The sequence below is a fragment of the Alligator mississippiensis genome, chromosome 3, assembly GCF_030867095.1.
Source record: "Alligator mississippiensis isolate rAllMis1 chromosome 3, rAllMis1, whole genome shotgun sequence".
Classification (NCBI taxonomy): Eukaryota; Metazoa; Chordata; order Crocodylia; family Alligatoridae; genus Alligator; species Alligator mississippiensis.
In genome coordinates, this window is record NC_081826.1 from 261,700,162 (window position 1) to 261,714,772 (window position 14,611).

Below are 14,611 nucleotides of genomic sequence, written 5' to 3' on the forward strand. Positions count from 1 at the left end.
CAACTGCATCTTCCAAGCACAACAATTCCATCAAGGTCATACTACTCCCATGGTTGAAACTGTCCCTTTAACCCTTAGGCATAATTTCAGTGAAAAAAGATAACACAGCCCTTATTTTTATTTTCTGCATAAGCTCCACAGCACCACGCAACATTAATTATTCCTCTTGCTATGGATTTTGAGAAATTTTCAAATAAAAATCCTGGTTCTTTAAAATTCCTTCCTCATTGTCTGATTCAGCAGAGCCACCCAGGACACACCCAATACCAAAACTGTATGTTTCCTTGATGCACCTTGCCTTTGTCATCTTCTTTGTCCCTTGTTTCATCTACCGCATTTACACGCTAGAGTAAACAGCACTTCCTTCATTTCCTTAGCTGCCTCCCCTGCAGATAGTGCATCTGCTGCTAGTGCCTTCTCTTCCAATTCCTATCTCATCCCTGTCCTTTGTTCACTGTCCCTTCTGCCAGTGTTTTATTCTGAAAATATAATCTCTTCTACTTTCTCCCATTACTGGTTCTCTTTTAGTTCCAAGGCAAGCAGAAAAACCAGTGAAGCAGGCACACTTTCCAGTTGTTGTAGGAAAGAAAAAGATGGAACCCTTTGCTTATGGACAGACCAAAAAGAACTGAATAATTAGGAGCATTTTCCACAACCTACAGAAATATTCTGCTAAAAAAATACAAGTGCCAAATATTTTTCTACACTTGATGCACCATCAACATGCAGTCTGGTCTTCTTGGAGAAACAGAGTACATATTTGTGTACATTCAACACCCTCTTTGGAGATACTATTTCTTCACACCGCCATTTGGGTTGTGTGTGGAACTGAGGTGCTTCACTGCAAAATACTGCAAATTTTGCAGTGTGTGGAGGATTCTAAGTTCTCAATGGATGATGATTTGGATAAAAACAGTAGAAGAACATTACTACAACCTCCAAGTAACATTGGTATGACAAGGAATAGCATATCTAAGAGGAAAACTAACACAGCAAGGGATACAGGTAAAGTACAGAAAGGTTGAGGTCATCACCAACAAGCTTGCCCCAGTAGACATGGTAGGAATACAGATTTCTTGGAATGATGAATTATGTAAGTAAATTTGTGTCTAATGTAGCTGTCCCCATTTGAGTGCATTACAGTGCAATGATGTTAAAATGCTCCAGTCCTGAGGTGCTTACAGTAAACACAAATACTTTCAATGAAGATGTTGGCACAAAAAGAACTAGTAGATTTATAAGTGCCTGACAACAGTTGTACTGATATCTCAGGGGGGTGGGGAGGGGGGGGAATGGGATGGGACAGTATGGGATGGGACGGACCTGGAAGTCCACATAACAGTACAGGGTAAATTGCTAGTTAGTTTAATTAATTAATTGATTATATATTTTGAAATTATGTATTATGTTAATGCGGCTTGTTAATTGTTTTGCTGTTAAAAGAACTGCACCATTAAATGGCTCTGGGAAATGCCACTTATAACCAGTTGTAGTATTATGTAAAGCTTTATGCTATGATGAAATAGAACAGAGAATGCAGCAGAATTATCACATTCATTGGCTCTCAGTAGTTTCTGAAGAATGGACTGCCCTCCTGACTGTTTCACTCATTCCCACAGCATCCCAGTCTCTAAATATATTAGAAAGAAAAGCATTAGGAGAAAAAGATTCTATGGTCCCTGGTCCATTACCCACAATCCATTTCATCCCTACATTGTTCCAGAGGCTAACTCATGTACAATGCATCACTCTTCTTGCAAAATTAGGACCCAAATCTCAATATCTATTGCCTTGTCCGTTTCTCTTTCTTAATCCTCACTGCAGTCCTATCTCCCACCTTCCATGCTCAGGTGGCCTTCTTAACTTGGCTCACACAGTTCCTCTCATTACACAGCTGAAGGAGACTAAGCATGTGAAGTGGATCTTGTGAAATCCCTATCAAACTAAACAAGTAATTTATGATGGTTTTTTACCATCTATCAGTTGTTATGGATATTGCAGTATTTAGAGTTATTTGAAACAACTGTACATTAGTTAAATGTCAGTCTCATAGCAACTACTGAACCTTTAGCATATCTTTGTGTATATGACAGTTCCAACTAAGACATAATCACTTAAAAACATGCTTTTAAAAGAATACATTTCTTTTCCTTTGTTTCCACATCCAAACTGGACGGCTTTTAAAATTCCCAGGTTACTTTTTTACTATTCCTTATCTTTGTTACTTTTTGCTTTACTCCACCTTTGAGAATGAAATGAATTAAGTCAAATTTTATTTGAACTGTTCCTTTTCAAGTTCTACATGCTGTGGTATTTGGGTCATACAAACTGCAGGTGAGTTAGTTTAAAAACAGCTGTTTCTTTCTTCCTTCCTCCCTTTTTCTTTCTGATAGCCAGCTGTTGAACACATCAGAAAGAAGATCTACTTAAGAGAATTTTGCACAAAAGCAAATCTGAGAAAAATGGCAATGATACAAAACGCAATATGTTTGGCCAGTGTTTTAATGCTTGATGGTTATAGTGAATGCAAGCCCTGCACCTCACTTAATCCCACATAGGAGCTATATTGGGCACAACAACCACAAAGAAACCTCAGTTCATCATCTTTTCTTTCACAGAAATCTATGCTGGATATCACAGACTGGCACAGAAGGCTGTGATAAAGGGGGAGGGGGGGGGAGAGCCAGGAATGGACATTTGAATTGATTAAGTGAGCCCAGCAGCCTCCACAATTGGTGTCGAAGGTCTATGTGCACCTACACCAGTTGATTTATAAAATGAAATAGTGAATGCAGAGGTGTTAGACACCAGCTATTATACGGCTCAGTATTAGGCAAGCAGATTTCACCTCCTTGTCTCTGCACAGAACCCAAATACTCAGGCATAATGAAGATAGAATAGATTTCACACTTGTGAGATATATCAGCTTTTTTGCTTGGCTTATCCTGCAATGAGACTTAATCCTGAGTTTGACAACCTGGACATTCCATTACTGATGTCAGGGTAGCTTTCTTAGATAACAAAAACAAATGTTAAATGAACTTGAACGCAAAATTGTGGAATAAAAAATCATCCACAGACTGGATTGTATTAAGTATGGTCTGAACCTCTACAGATTCTCATCCCATTACCTGAATTAGCTTTTTATGACCTCTTTGTCCCTATGGGTTTATTACTTGTTTGCCTCTCTCAGGGATCCCCTTCCCTGTCTTTTGTATTCAGATCACTCTGTTTGGTAAACTGTGTTGTGCATGTCTTTTCAGAGCATCTGATGAAATGAGCTCAGGGTCACAAAAGCCCATGCTATACTTCTCTGAATTAGTCTACAAAGTGCCTTAGTTAGTCTAAGCCTGCCTTTCAACATGCTATTTTGCCATAAGAAGGATCTCAGTGTCACACACTTAGCAATGTACCTTTACTGCAGAATCAAGTCAGAAGAAGCTGGACTTGAGAAGACTGACCTCTTTTCAAGACAAGCAGAGAGTCAGAAGACCTAAAAAGATGCCTTAATATAGCTGAATGATAAAAATAGGTGAATTAAAATGTAAATTATTGAAAAGAAGGAATTCTATATATTTTAATGCATGTCTTGCTTTAAGAGCTGTAGTGAGTTCGGGCTTCACTGAAGTTGATTTTAGTGGAGAGAAGCAGAAATGAATGCAAGGGGAAGAGCTAATGAAGGGATGTCGTGAACTGTCCTTTTCAAAGAAGCCAAATACTTCTTACATTGAAGACAGCTAAAATACACACCAGTACATATTTTTCCTCAATGAATTTCTATGAATGTGATTTCTGGTTTCCATGAGGTGCTATATAGAAGCAAATGAAAAGAAGACAGTCCACAAGGGCTATATGATAAATTGTGGTCTGGACTGGAATAAGTGTGATGATTGGTAATCTAGGGGTAAGTATCCTAAGTACCCTAGAAACTCAGCCTTCCTATTTTATACAGGTAACGGCAACACTAGCTTTGCCCCAAATTCAACTGCAGATGTAGGTTTTACAGATACAGATTGCACTTGTAGGAGGGAGGCTGGTCTTTTGAAAATCTGGCCTTCAAATATATGTCAGTTGCAGTAGCCTCTGAAATTAGGCTTTTGTTACTCGAATAAAATCAGTTTTAAGCAATAAGCATTTCTCACACAACATCAAAACTCATGTATAATGTTAATTCTTCTGAGGAGATCTATGACAGAGCAACTTCTCTTCTTTACAGGCTATTTTAGCTGTTAAAAAACAACTTTCCTTTTTCCATGATCCTGCAAGTCCTCAGTTACATAGCACTTCCACTAACAAATCATTTTGTTGAGACTGCAAGGTCAGGGCCATGGAGTGCTTGGTTAATTTCACCTTTTAAGTTCAACAGCTTCTATATTATTGTTCATTTTGTATTGTTTAGCAAGTTGAGGCTAAATTATGTTCACCTTGCATAAAAAAGCCACTCTAGTCAATGGGATGCTCTCACTAAGGAAAACATGATTTGGCCCAAAGTGATACTGGGTAAGGATTTGTATTTTCTGTCAAGTTCAAGACCATATATCTCTTAGTTTAAATGCATCCAGATGTCTGCTTAAAATAGAAACAAAACAGATTAATCCTTTTACACAAAGCTCGCTTGATATAATATTTAGCAACAAGAAGCTTGAATTTTTTTAAGGTACTTTCTTGAATGGAAAAATATAAGTTGAATCCTACCCAGAAATTGCTGATAGTTTTTGGTGTGCATGATAAGCCATCTCGCATCCTTTGGTTCGAGTCTTGTGCATTTCAGCACGTAGAGACGGACAGTTGACTGACACATCCCCAATGGAAATCACTAACTCCCGGTATAGAGCCACTTGGGTATTGAACTCCTGGACAAGCTGAAAAACAGAGATTGTTTACTTACATGAAACATTTAACTATAGTGATAAAACATTGGGGCGTTTATAAAAGCGGTCAATCATGCTCCTATTTTTATTGACTTCAGTGGATACAGGATCAAATCTCTAAGGTTTAGTAAATTACTAAGGCCTTCATGCAAGCTGCTTCATCTGTACTATAACTGCTCACTTGTAGGAAGGTAATATTTCAACTCTAAACATTTGAAAGTGCTTGGGTTATTAATCTTAAATATCAAGCAGACATAAATAATAGCTTCTTTACTGTGGATAGCAAGGGATTATTTTTCATTATCATGAAAGACAAAAATATCTCCTGAAATGATTCTCTCCTTCCCCGACCCTCCCTGCTTTCTGATTAGCAGCACATTTAGGGAGTGGAACATACCATTCATTTATGCACCGAAGACTTTACTAATTTACTTTGTAATGATTTCCTTCCTATCATTGGCCTCTAACCCAGGTTTCAGACTTGAAATTGATCTGAAGTTGTTGGCTGAAAAAGATGTGCTAGATAGTTACTTTCCACTTAGTATTCCAGGTAGCACCTTGTCCAGTGTGAAATAAATAGACAAAGAAGTAGATAAACCTCTCAGCCTTGCCACAAAAATATTCCAACCCAGCATCATAATATTATAATAGCTCAGACTCCCCTGGATAAATTGCTGCATTCAAAATGTTAGAAGGACTATTATTTTGCTCCATTAATCTACCATGTGTGTTTATTTTAAAGAAATAAATTGTATGTAATCATTGGGTGCAAGAAATAAATGTACGCATAGAAGTATGTGGGGAAGAAGGTAACAACCTATCTTTATAGTGACAATTTTAACCCAAGTCTCTATATTCGATCAAAGCAGAAAATGAGTGAAGCCACTCCTAACCGTTCCAAAATAAAATCAGTCCTCAACACATCTCAGCAAAAGAAACACCTAAAAAACCTGGATCTGGCACCTGGATGACTTCAGTCATATTTTGGAGCCATGACCCCAAATTCAAATGCCCACAAAAATAGCAAATGTAGCTGCTCCTGCTGCACTAATAGTCTGGTCCCTAATGCCTGCCAATGCAATAAGCTCTGTAAAGACTCAGAAACAGTACCTGAAACCCTGCCCAAACGGGCTGCCAACACCCACATTGTACAAGAAGAATAGGCAAAAGGTTCAGGTGCTTCTTCTGGTACACCTGGATACCACTAAATTTGACCTCAAGCCCCCGCGTTCCCTGGCCTAAGAAAAAGAAATGTAGCTAGCTGCAAGTACCTGAAACCACTATATTTGTGGCATAATCATCCCACAAGAATCAGACCCAGCACCTGGATACAGATGAAGCTAGCCACATTTTTGGAGACTGTACCAACTGCCCAGACAGAGGGAAAGTGTAGCTATTTCCCTGCTGCCAAACAGCGTTCTCCTGTTTTTTGCAGCACCAGCATAAAAGCCAGATTCAAGCTCCTGGACCAGGCAGGGTCTTGGCAGTTTGGCCCTAACATGTTTTCCTTCAAATCCAGAAATGCCACCAGCTAAAGAATGGAGAAAAGCAGCTTTTGCAATTTGACTTCTTCAAAGTGGCTGCTCCAGTGCTGGGGTTGGGGATGAAGAGGAAATTGCTGGATCCACTTGTTGGATGTGTGTTTCTGGAACGGCTGTGACAGTGTGCAGTGCCATCTGGCTATTTTGAGTGCAGTAGGAGCTGCCACCCTTTCCCCTGTATTTAGACATTCAAATTTCAAAGTGGGGGGGGCAGGATCCAGCAGGAGATGAGCAGCTACGCACCTCTCCAATGCTGTTGGATCTGGATGCCTCAGGGTCCAGATTTTTCAAGTCAAGTAGCAACAGCCTGCTTGGGCAGACCCTAGGCTGCCGGTCTGCGAGGCTGGGGCAAGGCTCCCAGCTGCAATCAGGGGCGGTCACAGCATTTTGTGCCGCTCTTTTTCTGGGCTGGGTCAGGTCCAAATGCTCGGGGCAGGCGGGGCCCCAGGAGGACACCACGGCCCGGGCAATCCGCGGGGCTGCAAGTCGGGTGGACCTGGCAGCTCCCCGCCAGCCCGGGCATTTTGGAGCCGGCGGAACCTGCTGCGGGTGTGTCTATGTAGGGATGAATGACTGCCCGGGGGCAAACGAGCGCGGCCCCGGCGCCAGGCCCTGGTGACTGCCCGGGGGCCGGGAGTCGCTCCGTGCCCGGGGAGGGCTCGCGGCCAAGGGGGCCGGAAGGGAGGAGCCGGAGCCAGGCTGGCTCTCGGGCAGGGACGCGCTTGGGCCGGGGCCGGGGCCGGGGCCGCCGCTCCGCAGGGCCAGGCAGGTGCCGCTCGGGCGATACCCACCGCCTTGCAGTCCTCCAGGGCTCGCTGGCTGCGGCAGGCGCCGTCCGCGCCGCTGGCCCGGCGCTCGCCGTCCCGGCCGGGCAGGGGCTTGCCGAGGTGGAAGAGGGCGGCGGGCCGGGGGCGCTTCTTGCGCCCATTCGCTGCAGCACTCATGCACACGCATCCACCCGGCCGCCGCCGCCGCCGCACTGGGCCCGCCCGGCCGAGCCGCCAGAGCCGCCCGCTCCCCCCGCTGGCTCGCTGGCTGCGGCGCGGCGCGGGGCGGTACGGTGCGGTGCGGTGCGGGGCGGCCGGCGCGCGGGGCTCAGGGCTGGCGCGCGGGAGCCGGCGGGGCGCGCTGCGGCATGGCCTCAGCCGCGGCCGGGCAGGGCGGAGCGCGCGGGGCTCTCAGCGCCTGGCCGCCAGCAGCGTGCAGCGCCCGGCGGGGCGCGCAGGGCCGGCTGCCGGCGCCCATGCAGCGCGGGGCGGCGGGCTCAGCTCTGCAGCGCTGCCCGGCTGGCGGCGGGCTCTGCCTCCCGGCCCGGCGCCCGCGGGCTCCGCGCTGCTCTCGCCGGGAGCCGAGCGGGGCGGACTGACGCGGTGGCAGCGCCGCGCCCGGATAGGACGGGAATGCTAATGCCATGCACGCGGCCGGCCCCCGGCGGCGCCCACGCCAGCCCCGCCGCGTCCTCCACAGCCGCGGCCGCGCCACCTCACCTGCTCCGCCGTGAGCAGCGCCCGCGAGCCCTCCCGACGCCCGGGCGGGGGCAGAGCTGCAAGGTCAGTACCTGCGGCTAGGGACCGGCAGGGCCAGCCTCTGTCCCGGCCGCGCTTCCTCCAGGGTGAGGAGTGCCTGGCTCCTCTCCTCTCCTCTCATGAACTGCCCTTGCAGCACGCCCGAAAGGGGCCTGGGCAAGCTGCTTGGCACAACTCACGCAAGGGGGGGCCAAGAAGTTTACTCCCAGCCTGGGCCTGTCCCTTCAAAACACTTCCTTTGAAGAAATGCAAACATCTGGAACTCGTGGTTCCAAAATGATACCTTTTATTACATCAACTGAAAAAAAAAATCACAAAAATAAATAAATAAATAAATAACAAATCTTTTTTTTTGCAAGCTCATGCGCCCTTCATCAGGCTCTGGGAAAGTTCCAGATGTTACAAAGTCCCCATATGTAGAAAATAAACTTCAGTCCTGGGAGCCTTGGTGACATGTGGTAGCCACCACAGTCCACTTCATAGGTGATCTGAGAAGGAGGCCTTGCATTCGAATGCTTGTCTAAGCCCAACCATGCAGTGGATCCAATAAAACATATCTCCCCCCACAATCCTTGCCTCAAACAATGTTATTGAAATTTAGCATTTTGGCAGAAAATGTGACTTTTTTGGGAGGGGCAGGGTGTCAAAGGCCAGCTAGGTGCTGTGAGTGCATCAGCCATTAGGCTGGTGGGTTCGGGATTGAGGAGTGAAGTAAAGGCAAATTTACTTATAGCTTAGCATACAACAGTTAACAAAAAGGTTAATGTGACAAACAGATAGTACAGTAATAAAGAGCTAATAGTGAATAATAACAACAGATAGACAGAATGACAGAGTTCCCACATGGGGTTGGCAACTCATCGGCAGTCCCTCTATGCCAGGTGTGCGCCAAGTTGTTCCAGCGAAGTCAGACGTCCCCAATCAATGCTGTCTGAGGGGTCACTGGGAAAGTCCCTTGGTCAGGATCCGGTCCTTGCTCACACTGGGAGTCCGGGGTCCAGGCTTGGTACAGCGATGGTCCTTCTGTCCCGTCCTTCAAACTAGTCACTTGACATGCACGTTCCTTTATGCCTTATCTTATGCTAATTTTTGGCTTTAGAGCCACTCACAATCTTGCCCTATAGCTGTTACCCTATGGGATCAAAAGGTGTTAGAAATTATCATGAAAGGTTACCTTCCAAACTCGGGTTCACCCAATAAGCAAATTACACCACATTACTTTGAGGTTTGAAATTAGCATTACCCTGCCCAAGCTCAACCCCTTGGTTTCTTGTTCCTTGGAATGTGCTAATTATATTAGGTGGTCAGATCTTGTTACGGCTGGCCTTTAAAAAACCTGTTAAATCAGCTAATCTTGTAGTTCTGATTATTTTGGGGGCCCAGTCAGTCCCATGATCAGTGCAAACAGTTAGATTCAACACTTTGGTTGAATTGTGACAGACAAATTCCACTTGCAAACTTGCAAGCTTTGCATTAGCTAATCTTAACTGCTAGACAATTGCCTGGATGTCTCCAAGAGCATATATCTATTGCTTACGATAGTAACCCCTCTGGTTCTGGCCACCATGGGGAATTTTTTCAGGAGGATCTGATAGCCTCAGGACAGTTGCAACCCATGCTCTTCCTTCTGTAGGATAGGAGGCATCAGATTAAATATTTCATTTATTTCCTGCTCCTGGAAAGCCATAATATTCCAGCACAATGGGATGAAGTGCATGAGTCCCCACAGAGCTAGTGCACTGTCCTCAGGAGAAGGAGGCTGCAGTGCTGCAATTAGTGAGACTGGTTTAGCAGGAAGGCTAAGATAAAGCTCATCCCTCATAGAGGCCACTGCACTATCCCAATACATCCTGTTCCAGTTATCGTCAGTAATGGTCACTTCTGAACGTGCTTGACTTGGGTACCCTACAATAAGTTGCTCAAAGTGCAACCTAATATAGACCTGTTTATATTATAATATGTGATATTTCACACATGAAGCCTATTTAATATCACAGAAACCCCATCAGGTTACAAACCGGAGGCCTGATCCTACCTCTAAATATGTGCATGTAGTGACACTGGCATTCTGGGAGTGATGATGGGAAAGACCAGTTTGCATCACTGAAATGCAAAGGGCTATGTGGCTTTACTCGTTTCAAATTACATTCTTGAAATTTCTGGCCATTGCTACCAACAGGGGAACAACATTGGGAACCAGATGTTAGTGTAGATTTGGAATTAGTGACCTTGGGAATTAGAATCACTGTGGTCCCTATGGCACTGTTATAATCCTAGCAGCCAAATTATATTAAATCCAGAGACAAAACTGAATGCCTGACTGGCTCAGGTGAGAGGGGCAGTGTCATTGGCTGAGTTGCTGGTGGTCTGGCGGTAGCTGGGCCAGCAGCTGCTCTTTTTGTACCTCCTTCCAATTGGTCCCCCAAGCACTCAGGGCTGGTGTGCCAATCTTCCCTCCCCCATAACATTATATAATCACTAACATTACTCCCATTAAGGTAGAGACACTAGTGGTAAGAGTGGTGAGGAGTAATACATGGTGATTAACACTTTTCAGTGGCACATCTCATACTGCTCTACAAAAGTAGGCTAATATTGTTATCAGCATTTCTCAAATGGGCAATATGAATTTTGGAGAAATGTGAATGACTTGCTAAAGGTCTCACTGACTCTGTGGGCTGAACCAAACCCCTGCCCTCTAGGCCTCTGCATTTCCACGTCCTTAATGTGGGACCACACTGATTTCCTATCCAACAGCAAAGATATTCCTTAACAAAGAAGGAAATAGAGACTGGCAAAAGCAAAATGAAAGCAATCTGTCTCCCTGGTAGTCTTAGAGAACAAAAATGTTTATCTTTCCTAAGAAATTATTTTCTGCTGTAGGAGTTATTCATTGGAAGAAAAAGGTATACCCTGGACTAAATGAATTAACCATTAGAAATTAAAGAATTGCATTTAATTAACTGGGGATGTAAATCTATCAGTGTCAATGGAACCACACCAGGAATCAACCTGAACCAATGAAATTATGAACAATAAGAGTCAATAAAATTGCTATGTTATTGGCCTGTGGTAAAGAACTTCCAGTAGGTTTTCTTATTTGTTGATTATATATCTCATATTTGGAAAAAAAATTAAGTAGCATGAAACCAAGTAAGTATTCACAGATCTGGAAAGCCTATGCAAAAGCATTATTCTTTTCATCTTCCTCCCTCTCTTGTTTCTATTTTGTGCTATACCTACTTATTGCATCTCGTTTTAATTATTTTATTTTTTATTCTTGAGTCTTTTGCTTTTTATTCAGAGATTATGACTCACAAGACTCTCTAGTCTTCTTTGGAGCCTCTAGGCCAGTAATTCTCAAGCAGGGTGTCATGGCATCCTGGGGTGCTCTGAGATCCTTTAAGGGTGCCGTGCAGTATTAGCATGGTTAGGTGTGCAAATACCAACACTTAATTCACAGGATATACCCAAAGATTTCAAATAGGAATCTATAGTGTCAAAAACATTTTCATCTGTTGTGGTCTTTCGGAGTTCTTTGCAACAGATTAATTTATCTTTTTTCCTTAGCCAAAAAAAACAGTGAAAGCTAAAAGCTGGTATTTTCTGAGGGGCTGCTTTGAGTCTAATGAGGGGTACCTTGAGTTTAATGAGATTGAGAAGTTTCCTCTTTCAAGTTCAATGAAATCACTGCTTTAGGCATTGCATAATATGAGTAACAAAAAGAGAGTAAAAAAGAAAATTTATAAAACAACGCATTCTGTTTTATGTTGTATATTACCTATACTGGCTGAAATTCTGCTCCTTTTAAATCAGCGGTGAACTCCTACTGATTTCAGTAAGGTTAGGATTTATGAAAATTAGCCATTGTATGAAATAGTGTTCATAAGCCATATTTCAGACCTTAACTTTTGATTACGTTTTGGCAGCATTTGAAATTATCAGTTGTTTACAAAAAGTGAATGTTCACTGTTCATATTTTCAAAATGTTTTCAACATGGAACCACTGAATCTGGCCCACAAAGCCAGGAGGCATTGGTAGTGTGTTGGGGGTTTGGTGGTGTGTCCACAGCAGGGACCTTCATCCAGGTCCTGGCTGGGACTTCGTGACTGGGAGCTGTGCCTGCATGGCAGCTACCAGCTAGGGGATGGGGAGAAGTGGTGGCAGAGAAAAGCTGCTGCTGTAACAGTCTGCTCTGGACCTAAACTGGGTTGTTCCAGCCTGTGGTGCTGAAAAGTTGCCAATCAGTGACAAAAAGATTGTATATCAGTTCTACTTGTTCTAATAATTTATAACATTGCAAATTTCAAAAGTTTAATTTTTTTTGTTTTACTGTCTTTCTTTTGTCAGTTTTGCTGCTGACCTCTGGAATCATCAAGGAGCTTCAAGAATGTTATGACTCTACTAATGCTTACGTAGGAAAAGCAGAAGTGACAGAGCGCAAGTAAATGCTGCAATGAAGGAGAAACAATCAGTTGTGTGTTGCTTCTTGATTCTAAGAGTCTTTGGGGAAGAATTCTAAAGTAAACTATCAAAGGTTGCTTCTGAAGAGAGAAAAATAAACTCAACTTGAAAATTCATGCCAGAAGGAAACAAAATCCTCTCAAGAGAAAACACAGGTAGATTTGCAGCAGCCTTTTTTTCCCTCTGAAATAATATAGAAACAAACAATTTTTTCCCCCTGCCATGAACTATTGTTCCTACTGAGAATGCTCTTCCCCTAATTTTGTCTCTTGATACTTAATAGTTTATGACTCCTAGGGCATGTCCATACATGCAAGTACGTGCACTTGCAGCAGCTCAAATAGAAGCAATGAAAATTTGAGCCAGGGCCTTTTGCCTCAGCACACATGCTCAGACACGCACTTTGTTGTGGAGTAAATTGTGCCACTTGGGGCAGAATAACTCTGCCTGGCTACCCCTGGATCTACAGCCAGGGGCAGCTTGAGCCCAGGGCCAGCACCTGTGCTGTCCCCAGCAGTATAAAAAGCTGCCCTGCCCTAGTCCTATCCATACAAAAAGCTGCCCTGGCCAGCAGCTCAGGGCTACTTACTCTCAGGAGCTTCTGGGGCCCAGCCAATTGGTACCTGGGGACACTACCCCTTGTGCCATCTGGACTGCTGCAGTAGCACCCCAAATCCATTTTTTAAAATACCTCAAAATCCATGTTCTTCCACAGTTAAAACAACAGACCACTCTACACACATCTATCTATCTATCTATCTATCTATCTGTAGAGAGAGAGAGAGAGAGCGCGATCAGTTGGGAAATGCTTTATTGGTATATTTACATAGTTAAAGCAATTTGGAAGCCTACTAGTGTCTCTATCATCATGATAAAATAAATTCTAAATACCTATGTGTGTTGATGTGTGCTTTTGGTTTTCTTCGCACATGATGAGTGTGTGATGGGGGGATATGGTGTTTGCAGGAACGGGTGTGGGGGAAGACGGGCCGGTGTGTGGGTGTGTGTGGAGGGATGTGGGTTGGTGTATGGGTAGGTGTGGGACAATTGCAGAGGGGACTGTGGGTGTGGGGGACCTTGTGGGGGTGCTGCTCAGGAGGGGTGGGTCCCCTGGCTCCCACAGGGAGCAGCCCCCCCACAACACATGGAATGCCCCCCCCCAGGCCCCAGCCCCCCGCCCCCCGCCCCCCAGAGTCCCAGGCACCCTGGAGGACCCCAGCCCCCCTGCCCAGGGTCCCAGCTCCCCCCTAGAGGGCCACAGCCCCCCTGCCCAGGGCTCATAACTTACCTTTTGCAGCAGCAGAGGGAGTGGGGTGCTCTGAGCCTGCTGCTGTCAGCTATCAGCTCTCATGAACCGCATGCTGGGCCCAGCTGGGTTCTGCTGGCCCTGGGGCCCCTCTGTCACCCGGCCGGGCCAGTGCCATGGTGGCAGGACCTGGCGTGGCACGCAAGGACCGTGTGCCGGGTCCTGCCAGCCCTGGAGCCCTTCTGTCACCCAGCTGGGCCAGTCCCATTGTGGCAGGACCCGGCACAGTGTGCAAGGACTGTGTGCTGGGTCCTACTGGCCCTGGGGGTGCTCTGCTACATGGCTGGGATTGGTCCTGCAGTGGCAGCACCCGGTGCAGTGTGTGGGGCCGCATGCCAGGCCTAGCTGGGTCCTGCTGGCCCTGGGGCTGCTTGTGCTGCCTGGCCAAGCCGGTCCTGTGGCACGCAGGGACTTGCTCCATTGCTTGTGCTGCCCAGCTGTGCCTTGCTCTGCTGCTCTGCAGAGAGTATTTTTTTTACCCCCGGATATCTAGGGGTCTAATTTTCTCCCTGCGCTGCAAACATTTTTTTGTTCCCACACATGCCTCTTGCCCCGTCTCAAAGGGGTTTGAGATGGGGCAAGAGGCACATGCGCACTCATCTGGACACGCCCCTAGGGGCTTGATTTTCCCCTCCAGAGAAAGAGTAACAGGTCATGAAGTCAATTCACAGTGTACTTGTATAGCTAATCAGTCAAAATCTTAGGCAACTACAGAACTCAAAAGTGATACTTAGCAAAACTGGCTAACTGGTTAACTGCGGCCTCAGCCTCACCATGATCCGCTGGCTGGGGAATTGGCTCTGTGGTTGGACCCAGAGGGTGGTGGTTGACAGAAGTCATTCGTCGTGGTGTCCTGTGACCAGTGGAGTCCCTCAAGGCTCTGTCCTTGGGCCTATACTATT

General features: G+C 45.5%; 2 protein-coding genes across 7 annotated transcripts in view; one reads left to right on the forward strand and one right to left on the reverse strand.

Moving 5' to 3' along the window:
• RGS7BP (regulator of G protein signaling 7 binding protein) overlaps positions 1-8,049 on the reverse strand; it is a 90,678-nt gene extending 82,629 nt beyond the window's left edge. The window contains exons 1-2 of one of the 5 annotated variants that reach the window (XM_059725141.1): positions 7,971-8,049; positions 4,696-4,862 (exon numbers count right to left, since the gene is read on the reverse strand). In XM_059725141.1, the coding sequence (XP_059581124.1) occupies positions 4,696-4,766 (71 nt within the window). In that variant the 5' untranslated portion in view covers positions 4,767-4,862; positions 7,971-8,049. Of the gene's footprint in view, positions 1-4,695; positions 4,863-7,203; positions 7,761-7,899 lie in introns of those variants that run through there. The other 4 variants (XM_059725142.1, XM_059725140.1, XM_059725139.1 and 1 more) reach the window with 4 other exon arrangements.
• SREK1IP1 (SREK1 interacting protein 1) overlaps positions 1-13,297 on the forward strand; it is a 190,655-nt gene extending 177,358 nt beyond the window's left edge. For both annotated transcript variants that reach the window (XM_059725144.1, XM_059725145.1), the window contains one exon: positions 12,290-13,297. In XM_059725144.1, the coding sequence (XP_059581127.1) occupies positions 12,290-12,338 (49 nt within the window). In that variant the 3' untranslated portion in view covers positions 12,339-13,297. The remainder of the gene's footprint in view (positions 1-12,289) is intronic.
• The last annotated feature ends 1,314 nt before the right edge of the window (positions 13,298-14,611 follow it).